Source organism: Choloepus didactylus, chromosome 20, assembly GCF_015220235.1.
Source record: "Choloepus didactylus isolate mChoDid1 chromosome 20, mChoDid1.pri, whole genome shotgun sequence".
NCBI classification, from domain to species: Eukaryota; Metazoa; Chordata; class Mammalia; order Pilosa; family Megalonychidae; genus Choloepus; species Choloepus didactylus.
This window is the reverse complement of record NC_051326.1, coordinates 17,326,550-17,339,492: the sequence shown is the minus strand read 5'-3', so window position 1 is coordinate 17,339,492 and position 12,943 is coordinate 17,326,550. Positions and strand designations below refer to the sequence as shown.

The 12,943-nt window shown below is 36.5% G+C and overlaps 1 protein-coding gene and 1 non-coding gene across 2 annotated transcripts in view; both read right to left on the bottom strand.

Annotated features, from left to right (window-relative positions):
• WDR43 (WD repeat domain 43) overlaps window positions 1-12,943 on the bottom strand; it is a 47,128-nt gene that overhangs the window by 25,919 nt on the left and 8,266 nt on the right. The window contains exons 3-6 of the mRNA XM_037812664.1: window positions 11,130-11,251; window positions 4,264-4,384; window positions 3,361-3,500; window positions 236-338 (exon numbers count right to left, since the gene is read on the bottom strand). Of these exons, the coding sequence (XP_037668592.1) occupies window positions 236-338; window positions 3,361-3,500; window positions 4,264-4,384; window positions 11,130-11,251 (486 nt within the window). The remainder of the gene's footprint in view (window positions 1-235; window positions 339-3,360; window positions 3,501-4,263; window positions 4,385-11,129; window positions 11,252-12,943) is intronic.
• LOC119517009 lies at window positions 3,779-3,863 on the bottom strand. The gene has a single exon (XR_005213437.1). It is a non-coding gene; the product is annotated as a small nucleolar RNA SNORD53/SNORD92 (small nucleolar RNA).

Genomic DNA, 12,943 nt, shown 5'->3' with positions numbered 1-12,943 from the left:
CCCAATGAATTCCAAAATGTACTACCCTTGGGTGTAAAAATTTCCCTTCCCCTCCTAAGAGCTTTGTACAGATTTGATGGTCACTTCAACCCAGTCTAAGAAGACTTTTGTTCTATTTCACTGATCCTCCCACATGTTCCCTCTTTCCCAAAGGGTTGTTAAATCATCAAACCTTGATGTTAAAAATACCACCTTTGTGAAATCTAAAAACATTCTCAAAAATTGAGCCATTTACCTCTTCTTTGTTTTCTGACAAAGCCAGGTCAATATAGATAGGTTCATCTGTAACTGTGAAAGACATCACCGCATTCTTCTCTCTGTTTTCTGACCGGACCTGCCTAGATAATGAAACCCAGGATTAGCTTATGAGCCTAGCACCTAAAAGAATCACAGCATTAGATTTCCAGTAGCTTTTTCATCTTTTGAAAACTAAATAAGGTGACTAAAGATCAAAGAAAGGGAAGCATTGGTGTCACCAGCATATATGATGATTGCTTGGGAAGAGAAAGCATTCATATATCTATGGCAAATTTAAAAAACAAACGTTCTCCAGTCTTTTCCAGCGATCTTTGTGTCTATCATGATGCCAAGACCAACTGTCTCGATTACTGGAGCTTAAGAAGTCTTCAAATCACATGATGTTAATACTTCAATTTTCTTCTTCGTCAAAGTTGTTTTGGCTATTCTGTCCTTTGCATTTCCATTTGAATTTTTGAATCACTTTGTCAATTTCTACAAAAAAGGCTTTCCAGAAATTTGACTGGGATTATGTTAAATCCATACATCAAAATTTGGGGAGAATTAACATCATAGCAATTATGAAAGAGTCCAGAAAAAGCTATATACATATACACACACACAATAACTGATTTTGACAAATGTGCACAGGCAATTCAGTGGAGAAAGGACAGTCTTTAACAGATGGTACTGGAAAAACTGAATATCCATAAAGCCAAAACATGAACTTCAATCCATTCCTCACACCATATACAAAAATTAACTCAAAGTAGATCACAGAATCAAATGCAAAACATAAAACTACAAAACTGCCAGGAAAAAACTTTGTGACTTTCAGTTATGCAAAGATTTCTAAACATATCTCGACCTCATCAAAATTAAAAGCTTCTGCTCTTCAAAAGAGATTGTTAGAATGAAAGACAAGTCAAAGACTAGGAGAAAATATCTGCAAAGTATATAACTGATAACAGATTTGTATCCAAAATATATACAGAACTCTCAAAATTCAAAGAGAACCCAATTAAAAAATGGGCCAAAATATTTGAATGGACATTTCAAAGAACATATTCAGATTCCAAATAAGTACATAAAAGAGCCTCATATCATTAGTCATTAGTGAAATACAAATTAAAACCACAATGCGATATCACTGCATACCTATCAGAATGGCTAAAATTAAATGACAGACCAAGTGTTGGTGAGGATGGAGAAGAATTAGCTCTCTCATACACTACTGGTGTGAATATAAAATGGTACAACCATACTGAAAACAAGTGTGGCAATTTCTTGAGAAACAAGAATACATGTCTACACACAGATCTGTATACAAAAGCCTATAGCAACTTGAACTGTAATGGCCCAAAACTGTCAACAAGCCTTGAGCCAACAGGCTACAGTGGCCCCACTGTAAACTCTTAAGACCAATGACTAGATTCCTGGTCTTGATTGTGGTGATGGTGTCATGGGCTTTTACATGTGCCAAAATTTATCAAAACATATACTTTCAATATGTGCAGTTTATTATACATGCCAATAATACCTCTAAAAACCTGTTAAACATCTGGGTAGCAAAAAATTACAAATGAGTAACAACAGAGTTTACAAATGTGATTCAAAATCAGTTCACTTTATCACCCAGTGAATTTTATGTTTACCAGTAAACAATCTTTCAGTACTTTAGGTCTAGAAGAAAATTAAGTTGATTTAATGTACGCTAAATGCTTTAGCGCACAATGCATTCCTAATAAAACAAGATTCATCCTGACATGAAATTATACATACCATGCATATTCAAATCATTACCCTCAGAAGACTATATAAAGATGACTTTTCTTAGCCCATTCCTTATATTAATAGGAAAGGTCTTTGCTTTTATCCCTTCATTCAGCAGCAAGAAACCTTCAAATGTTATTTCCTTCATGCGTCCTTCATCAGGGAACCTTGGATTTTCTTTACCCACCCACACACAAAGTTTGTAGAGCTTCACAAATGATCTTGTTAAACAGCCTTTCAGTATGGGTTTTAAAATTGTCTTAGCCCCCCACTACTAAGAAGCCCTGAGCATAACAGATACTATTTTCAGGATCTTACAAGGTAAGAGAAGTCAAACTTTTCTAGTATAGAAAGAAACTCTGTTTTGAAGATCTCTTGGTACTAGGGAGCCAAAGAGGTTAAGTATTTATGATTGAAGCACCTCAGGAATGTCAGGAGACCTTGATGGAAGATTTAGTTTCCTGAAGTTATTAATTCCTTAAGTGTTAAACCTCTAGAACGAAATCATTTCAACAGGATCTCCTCAAAAACAAGATACAAAACAGAAACGCAACTCAATTTGATTACAGAGGCATAACTAGGAAATATGACTCAGCTGCTGATGTTCAACATTAACAGAGAAGTCAACAACTATTTTTTTAAGGAATACACACTGATGATTATTAATGCTATATGAGTATTATTTGGTATAAATTCATAGTAGCTTTATATAGTCAAGATCATGTTCAACTAATTATCACTAGGATGAAATATTACTTGTTTTTTTAAATCTCTTCAGATACTTTATACTTTGTCCATGAACAAGTTAAAAGAAAAAAAGTCAACTTCATCATTATACAATGACATAAAGCCAAGAAAAATCTGTTTCTTAAATCCCTTAAATGTGAAAACATTTTGATGGCCCTTTAATACCAAATTACTTTTCACTTTTAAAAGTAGCTTCAAAGGAAATTAATGATAGCAACTGTTGAAAAAACAAAGGGCTACTGGGAATTCTCAGACACAGCCAAGGAATTTAATGTCTTCATTCAACCATCAGTAAATGGAATAATGCATTAATCCAAAGTTGCACTATCACCTTTTTCCCAACAAAATCAAATATTTTCCTAAAATTAAAAGGGAAAGAAAGGGCTTTTTAAATTATCCAAACACAGCGGAGGCTCCACCTAACATCCTTAAATTATTCTCATAAAGATCTACTTCTTTAGGCAGGCTGAGTTCTTTATCACAAGTCAATGTAAACCCAACATTAAACAAGCAAGTCTCATAATCATCATTTATATTAATCAAGTAAGCTTGGCCAGATTCTTTCAAGGCAAAGCTACCTCCCGAACCCAGAAAACTACATACCAGACATTAAGTAACCGGTCATGTACTGCTCCAGATAAGAAATAAAGACCTGTAATTCCATCAAAAGGCTGGCTCTCATTAGGAGGTCTGATGGTAGTGAACATCAGTGATGAAACCGGCGTCGCATGTCCTGTGAAGTGCTAGAGAAAGTTAAATCTCATTTAGGCAAGCATGGATTCAAAGCAGTAACAACAAAAGAATCCACATGTATCATAAGCAAGATATATATGATACATATTTGAAATCAGAGCGATAGACTGAAGGTAACAGTTAAATTCTAAGCAACTGAGGTTATCGGTGCCATGTTTCCCTCTGTTTAAAAAGCCCATCTGAAAATACTGAAAATTAAGATGCACCTTCTAACTCCCATGACCCTATCCCACAACCTTTATTTCTTCCATTTTAAAGGAGTGCTTGGGTGCTCAGACACAGCCAAGGAATTGTAGGTCCTCATTTTACTCTCAGTGAGTCGAAACCACAATTTTAAGGCATCATCACAGCACCAAAAGTTCAGTAATCCCTTAGCAAAGCTGTTTTTAACTCTTCAAAAATTATAACACTAAATCTCTGCAGGGAAATGTAAGTGGGCCAAATGATGGATGCAAGATAGAAATCAAAGTTACTATAATCATAGCTTGTAGAGTAAAAGATTTTTAATTCAAATTCCATTTATTTGTTCTATTTGTTTTTCCAATGCATGTGACGTGGGCAAGTTTAACCAATTTAACATCAACAAATCAGAGTTGAAGGCTAACTTTTGTCTATTAGTTCTATTACTTGATACTTGAAAAGAGAGAATTTATATTCAGAAATTAATTCAATGGCTCTGATTTCTGCCTTTCTCCCTACTTAATCTTTATGACAGAGACTTTACTATGTTTGCAACCAATTTGATTCACTCACTCTGTAGACTTCTTTGGTCTCCAAAACCCATAGTTTGATTGTTCGACCAGCTGAAAGCAACATCTTTCCATTTGGGCTGATACACAAGGAACTGACACTGCTGTTGTCACCTTTCCATTTGCTATATTGTGAAAAGAAACAAGGACCTCTCAGTGGGGAGAAAACTTCACTCAGAGCAAAACCTCAACACAAAACAAACAAAGAAACCGGGCATTCAAAATACCACCTAAGGCTCTATGCCAAACTGTATTCCCTAAAAGTTTGTGTCAGTTAACTAAACCTGGACATAACACCCATTAAAGACTTCCTAATGGGGTCCCCTTGACCAAGAGGGCTATCAGGAAAGGGATGTGTAAGTTATAGCAACCTAAAGTCGGTAGTAGGTATATCCTTTGACCCATGACATGGGCTTTGCTAATGCCCAGTGTTAAGGATTGATCATGCCCCACACAAAGACAGGTCAAGTCCTACCCCAGTCCTGTGAACCCGAGCCCACTTATGAATAGGATGTTTGAAGTTGTTATTAGTTAATATGAGGCCAAACTGAACAAAGGTGGGCCTTAATCCAGGCTGACTGGAGTCCATCCAAGCAGAGGAAATCTGGACACCATAGTAAGAGACAGATGGGGAGAGGCGGCCATGTGACAGAAGCAGAGACTGAACCGTGGGCTGCCAGCAAGCTGCCACCACAACCCTGTAGTCTTCAGAAAAAGCATGGTTTTGGACTTCCAATCTCCAAAGCTGTGAGACAGTAAATTCCTGTTGTGTAAGTCAATGAAGCTATGGAACATGTTACAGTAGCCCTGGCAGACTAAGACACACAGGAAACCTCAAAGCTGGTTGGACGTCCAAAAGTCCATCCTGTCCGTACCACGCCTCCTGCATTCTCTAGAAGGCTGGCCTTTCAATCATTCAGCAATGATACAATTTCTCAAGCTACGGCCCAAAAAGGTTAGGTCTAGCCCAAATCCATATGGCTGCAGCCCCAACAGAAAGGGTCAAATAAATGAGATACAGATGATCCTGTTCTGTTCTAATATCTCAAATTGTGAGTGGAAGCATCTTTGCAGTTTGTTGCACATAGTAATACTGTTATGGGCAACAGGGAACTCAGCTATCCACTGATAAAAATAAAGAAATAACAGTAGGAATCTTATTACCAAAGGAGAGTAATCCAAAAGTGGAAGAAAAAATCTTGTTCTACCAAGTCAACTGGAATCATGTCAAAACCAGTCATTTCGAAAAACAAATTGAGACTCCTACCGTACACATACCAAGAAGAAATTACTAATTAATTAAAAAATAAACAGCAAATCTGGAGTAAAAGGAAGTTTCTGTTAATAGCTGGTGGTGATTGTAGCACAACACTGTGAATGTGATTAACACCACTGAACAGTATACTTGACAGTGCTTAAAATGGGAAATTTTAGGTTCTATATATGTTACCAGAATAAAAAATTTAAAAAGCCATAGAACTGTACAGCACAAACAGTGGACCCTCATGTAAAGTGCAGGCTATAATTAATAACATAAGATTTAATTACATAAAACTTTTGCATCACAAAATAAACCATAACATTAAAATACAAGTAAAAGACTAGGAGAAAATATCAAAAAGATATATTATAGACAAAGGATTAATACTCTGAATACATAAATAGATCCTTCATATCAACAAGGAAAAAACTCAAAATGAATATAGATAAAGGAAATAAACAGGCAATTCATAAAAGAAACACAAATTGTCATTCAACATGAAAATGCCCAACCTCACTAGTAATCAAACGTTGCACACATACACATGACAGCTCAGAGCAGCATTGTTCACAAGGACCGAAAGGTGGAAACAACCTAAATATCCATGAATGGACAAACAGAACATGATAAATACATACAACGGATTGTTAGCCATGAAAAGGAATGATGTACTAGTATGTATGACAGCATGGCTGATCCTTGAAATTATGCCAAGTGAAAGAAACCAGACACAAAGGTCACATATTGTATGATTCCTTTATAATAAATTCCCAGAACACAGGTAAATCCATAGAGAGGAAGCAGATTGGAAGTTTCCAGGGACTGGGAGAAGTGGGAAAAAGGGACTGCTGCTTAACAGTACAGGTTTCCTTTTGGGGTGGTGAAAATATTTTGGAACTAGATAGAGATGATCGTTAGACAAGACTGTGAAGGTACTAAATGCCACTTAATTGCACACTTGAAAAAAAAAAAAACTGATTAGATGATAGGTCTGAAAATAGGAGAAGAGTTGGATTAATGATACACCAAACGACGCAAATGAAGGAGGGTAATTATGAACCCTAAGAAAAGCAAACTTTTGCACCAAAAGCAAAATATAAACCTAGTACAATCCAAGGCTCAGCTGTAACAATATCTAAGTAGCCATAATCTAAATAATGAATAATACTGCTTAACCAAAAGCTGTGGTATAACAATATAGGGAAAATGGTGAGGGGGAAAGAGAGGACAAGAGTTGAATCCTCATCTTCCACAGCTGGACATCAGTAGTTAGTACCTCAACTGGAAAACAAAATCAATTAACGGCAGCATAAGAATGTTATTCAGAAACGTGAAGTAAATACCTAAAGAAAAGCTAAAGGAATTACCAGTGGTTGCCCCTAAGCATAAGCTATTGGCGACATAGTGAGTTAGCTCTACCTCTGTAGAGCTAAGCAACCTTTTAAATTACAGTTACTCTGATTTGAAAAGAATGAATTGCCACAAGAAGAAGGATACTTAAGGCAAAAGGAATACAATGGAAAAAAATGGAGCCACAGAATTGTGTATTTTCAGACCAATGAAGACCATGTGCCCTGTAAAGAGTGGCCAAGAACAAAACTGGAAACAAAGTTTTTATGAGACAGTATAGTTTGGTGCATGAGAGCTAAGGCTCTTAACCTATTTGTCAACTGTAAGACAGAGAGCAAGTCCACTTCACAGTTACGGTTAGATATAATGTGCACAAGTGCTGAACAATGTCTCGAACATCAATGGACCCACATCAAGTCCTATGTGTGGGACTTGACTTTGTGAACTCTCATGCAGAAAGCTTTTTAAAAATACAGTTGCATGGGGTCTGCCCCTGACCTAGTGGGTCCCCAGGTATTTCTAATAGCAGTGCTGAAACTACTGCTGCAGATAAATGGAGTGCCAAAGCCTTTATGCAGAGTGATTCAGAAAAGTTACCTAGGAGCATAGGAGAGACAGACTCAAGGAGCAGAGGAACCCCAGCAAGCAAATGTGATTTATAAACACTGCAACTCTAGGCAGAGGATGTATTCATTTGCACCTCTAGCCCCGGCTCCTCCCTTAAATTCTAAGCCTGGTGCATCACCTGTCTGCTAGGTCTTGCCTCCTACATAACATCAATTCAAATGCAACATGTCTAAAAACCCCAAAGCTCTTTCCCTCCCTGACTGGCATTTCTATTAATGGCACTATTCCTTGCTAACAAGTCAACAAAGTAGAAAACTTCATAGCTACCTTTAACTCTTTCTGTCACTCAATACCCTACCCCACCCCACTAAGCCTTATTAATTCCTCTTGGTTCCTATTTTTCCATTCTTACTCCACTCTTATCCTACAAATGGACTACTACAACAACAACCTCCCATCTGGCCTCTCTACCTTAATCCAACTCCTTCCCCTTAATTCTACACAGTGCTGACAGATTATTTTTTCCTGAAGCATGATTATGGTTACTTTATTCCCAAGACACTCATCTTCTGTGGCTTTCTCCTGCTTACCAGATAGAATCCAAAAACTCCAAAAGAGTACTTTTAGGTATAGTAGAAACAACACTGTACCAGAATTCAAGAGAGCAGATTAGAATCCCTTCTCTAGAATCCAAAAACTCCAAAAGAGTACTTTTAGGTATAGTGGGGGGGGGGGGGGGGGGGGGGGGGGAGGAGAGGACTGTACCAGGATTCAAGATAGCAAATTAGAATCCCTTCTCTGCCACTTACTAGCTACAGGACCATGGGCACCATTATCCTCTTTAGGCTCCCAGCTACATAATGAATTGACCTGCATCCAATTGTCCACATTCCCTTAGCATCTACCATACGACCCATCACAGGATTAGGGGCAGAAACTATAAGAGCTGTTGAAGATTTTGACTCATGACACTTAACGCCAGTCTCTTAAGATACTTTGGCCCGTACCCTCTACCACTATTATCAACTAATATGCTTCTTCTCTAAATTAGTTTTCCCACAGTTTCAAGTAAATCTTTCACTTCCCTGTCTCCCAGTGTTTGCCACTGCCATCTCCCCACCTTCCTTTCCCCACCCTTGAGAGCATTCTCCTACCTCTTCTATCTAAATCTTACCTAAAAGGAAGAAGTAAAACTGTCATTATTTGCAGATGATATGACCTTATACCTGGAATACCCTAAGAAATCGACGACATAGCTACTTGAGCTAATAAACAAATTTAGCAAAGTAGCGGGATACAAGATTAATGCACGTAAGTCAGTAATGATCCTATACACTAGAAATGACCTAACCTGAAGAGACACTCCAGAAAAAGATACCATTCTTAATAGCAACTAAAAAAATCAAGTAACTAAAAATAAACTTAACCAAGGATATAAAAGGCCTATATATAGAAAACTACAATAACTTTACTAAAAGAAATAGAAGAGACCGAAAAAGATGGAAAAATATTCCTTGTTCATGGAGAAGGCTAAACGTCATTAAGATGTCAATTCTACCCAAACTCATCTACAGATTCAACGCAATTCCTATCAAAATTCCAACAACCTACTTTGCAGACTTGGAAAAGCTAATTATCAAATTTATTTGGAAGGGAAAGATACCTCAAATTGCTAAAAACATTCTAAAAAAGAAAAATGAAGTGGGAGGACTTACACTCCCTGACTTTGAAGCTTATTATAAAGCCACATTAGTCAAAACAGCATGTACTGGCACAAAGGTAGACATGTTGATCAATGGAATTGAATTAAGAATTTGGAAATAGACCCCCAGATCTACAGTCGACTGATCTCTGATAAGGTCCCCAAAACCAATGAACTGGGACATAACAGTCTCTTCAGCAAATAGGGCTGGGAGAACTGGATATCCATATCCAAAAGAATAAAAGAGGACCCCTACCTCACACCCTATAAAAATTTAACTCAAAGTGGATCAAAGGCCTCAATAAAAGAGAGATTACCATAAAACTCCTAGAACATAATTTAGCGAAACATCTTCAAAACCTTGTATTAGAAGGTCACTTCCTAGGCCTTACACCCAAAGCACAAGCAACTAAAGAAAAAACAGATAAATGGGAACTCCTCAAACTTAAAAGCTTCTGTACCTCAAAGGAATTTGTCAAAAAAGGTGAAGAGGCAGCCAACTCAATGGGAAAAAAATATTTGGAAACCATGTATCTGACGAAAGACTGAAATCTTGCATATATAAAGAAATCCTACAACTCAATGACAATAGTACAGACAGCCCAATTTAAAATGGGCAAAACATATGAAAAGACAGTTCTCTGAAGAAGAAATACAAATGGCCAAAAAACACATGAAAAAATGTTCAGCTTCACTAGCTATATTAGGGAAATGCAAATTAAGACCACAATGATATATCATCTCATACCAATTAGATTGGCTGCCATTAAACAAACAGGAAACTACAAATGCTGGAAAGGATGTGGAGAAATTGGAACTCTTATTCATCGTTGATGGGACTGTATAATGGTACAGCCACTCTGGAAGACAGTCTGGTGGTTCCTTAGAAAACAAGATATAGAGTTACCCTTCGATCCAGCAATTGCACTTCTCAGTATATAGCCGGAAGATCTGAAAGCAGTGACATGAACAGATATCTGCATGTCAGTGTTCACGGCAGCAATATTCACAATTGCTAAGAGATGGAAACAACCCAAATGTCCTTCAACAGATAAGTGGATAAACAAAACGTGGTACATACACACGATGGAATACTGTGCGGCAGTAAGAAGGAACACTGTCGTGAAACATGACAACATGGATGAACTTTGAAGACATAATGCTGAGTGAAATAAACCAGGCACAAAAAGAGAAATATTGTATGTTACCACTAATGTGAACACTGTGAAAAATGTAAAATAAATGATTTATATTGTAGAATGTAGGGACCTAGTGACAGACAGCAAATAGTGCAGGGTGAATGACAATCTAATAAGAACAGATAAGTTATGGAGAGTAAACTTAATGTTCTAGGACTGCTCAGGAATGACTATGGCTTGTTTATTTCTGGAGGGTATGGTAGGAACAAGTTCACAGAAATGTAGTTATTTTAGGTTATTTGTTTTTCTTATTCCTTTGTTGGGTTACAGTCTGTTTTCTTGGGGTAGGGTAGGAACATGTTGGAAGCAATGTAGTTATTTTAGGTTATTTATTTTTTCTTATTCCTTTGTTTTGGCTTTGTTTGAAATGTTTTTTGTCATCGTTCGTTTTTTAATTTTTTTATAAAGTTAAAAAACAAAACAAAACAAAACAATGAATGAGTGTAAATCTTACCTAGGCTAGAAGGCTCAATTGAAATCCCATGTCTTCCACCAAGTCTTCGTAGCATTTTACTACTCATTAACAAGTAAGCACCTGCTACCGGAGGGCATCTCTTGTACAGTTATTTTACTCTTGAACCATTATTTTACTTCTCTGTTTTAAAATCTTGCATGTCAACTTGCAAAGTTCCATGAAAAGAGTCTATAACCTTATTCAAGTCTACGTTTCCCCTGCCCAACATTAGGCTTTACATAGTAACAAGAACAGTCTGGATGTCAGAATTCTAATGCACTTACAAACAGTAACTGAGTGAGCCCTCCAATAAACAGAACCATCAATGTTTACTTACCACTTCACTTTGCACGTCTGTGTATTCCATTCCACAATATGTTTATCATCTGAACAACTATACAAACAGCCATTGTCTTGATGCCATTGTATGCAATTGACTTTGTTGTCATGTCCACCACTCTACAGATTTAAAAAAAATTAAAGAAAAATAAAACTTATCCAATACAATGTGAACCAAATAGCTAATTAAAATGGCTTTCACCCAGTGTGATTGTGAAAACCTTGTGGATCACACCCCCTTTATCTAGTGTATGGATGGATGAGTAGAAAAACAGGGATAAAAACTAAATGACAAATAGGGTGGGATGGGGGGGATGGTTTGGGTGTTCTTTTTTCACTTTTATTTTTTATTCTTATTCTGATTCTTTCTGATGTAAGGAAAATGTTCAGAAATAGATTGTGGTGATGAACACATAACTATATAATCATACTGTAAACGGTTGATTGTATACCATGGTTGATTGTATGGTATCTGAATATATTTCAATAAAACTGAATTAAAAAAAAAAAATGGCTTTCACCTACATCTATCCATTTTACCGTTCCAACAACATCAAATACAAGAAAAACCAGATAGAACTTCAACAGAATGTTAACTTTCCCTTCTCCATTGCTGAAAAAATCTACTTCCACACCCTAAGTCAAAGTATACTAACGCTGAATGTCATTTGCTTATGACAGGAATGCCAGCCCTAACATGACAAAATACTCAATCTACAATGGCAAAAAGTTTGTGATGCCTGAGTGAGCTAACAGAATTGAGCTACAAGTCAATACATACAGTAAAAATCAGGGCTAATAAAAAATACTCTTGAAAATTCCTTTATAACAGAGCCCCAAAACTGTCTATTAATAAAGAAATCACTGTTCCTTCAGATACACTACTTGAAACATCCTCAGTATAGCCAAATGCTCACCCATTAAGAGGCATATAGGAATGGAGAGTTCTCAAACTCATTCAAGGACAAACTAAGTAGAATGAAGTGCCAGATAACCTACACCGTAAGAACTGTTACTTTAACTCTTTTTACCTGAATTCACATAAACTAAATACAGATACAACAAATTACCACTGCATGCAGAGCTAAGCTAAAGATAAAAGTAAGCGTCTAACTCAAAATCACTGAAGCTACTTTCAAATATTGTCCCCACTTCAAAAGAAAAAAATTTTTAAATGCTAAATTTAATTACTTTCCTTCCTATCAGCTGTCTACACAAAGAATTCCATCCTACATTACACACACACACACACACAAAGAACTGAAAAAAAGGATATGAATAAACTCCAAAATAAGATTTATATAAAGAAAATATATCAAAATATTCAACTGTTAGTGATCAAAGAAATACAAACCAAAATAAAGTAGCATTTAGGGTGTTCCTCTAGCAGTTTGATTAGCATGATAATACCTCTGCAGCTGAAGTTATAGTAAAATGGCACTATTTTACCTTGTTAGGGCAGTGAAAATTAGAATATTCTTTTGGAAAACAATTCAGCAATGTGTTCATTCATGCACATACTCAATTAACAAACATTTGCTAAATATGACAATTTATATTGTCAGGCACTTTCAATGTATTATCACTTCTAAAACTCAAAATCATGCAAAGTAGTTTGTGTAACATCCTTCTGAGAGATGAGAAGTTGCTCATCTATGATCACATAACTAAGGAGGATTCAACCTCAGGACAGACTTTCTATTTCACCACACCATCCCTATACCCCTCACCTCACCTCATAGTTCCTTTTTGATAAATTCATCCCTTCCATTGCTGACAGAAGTACAGATTAGGAAAACTCCTGGGCAGTAT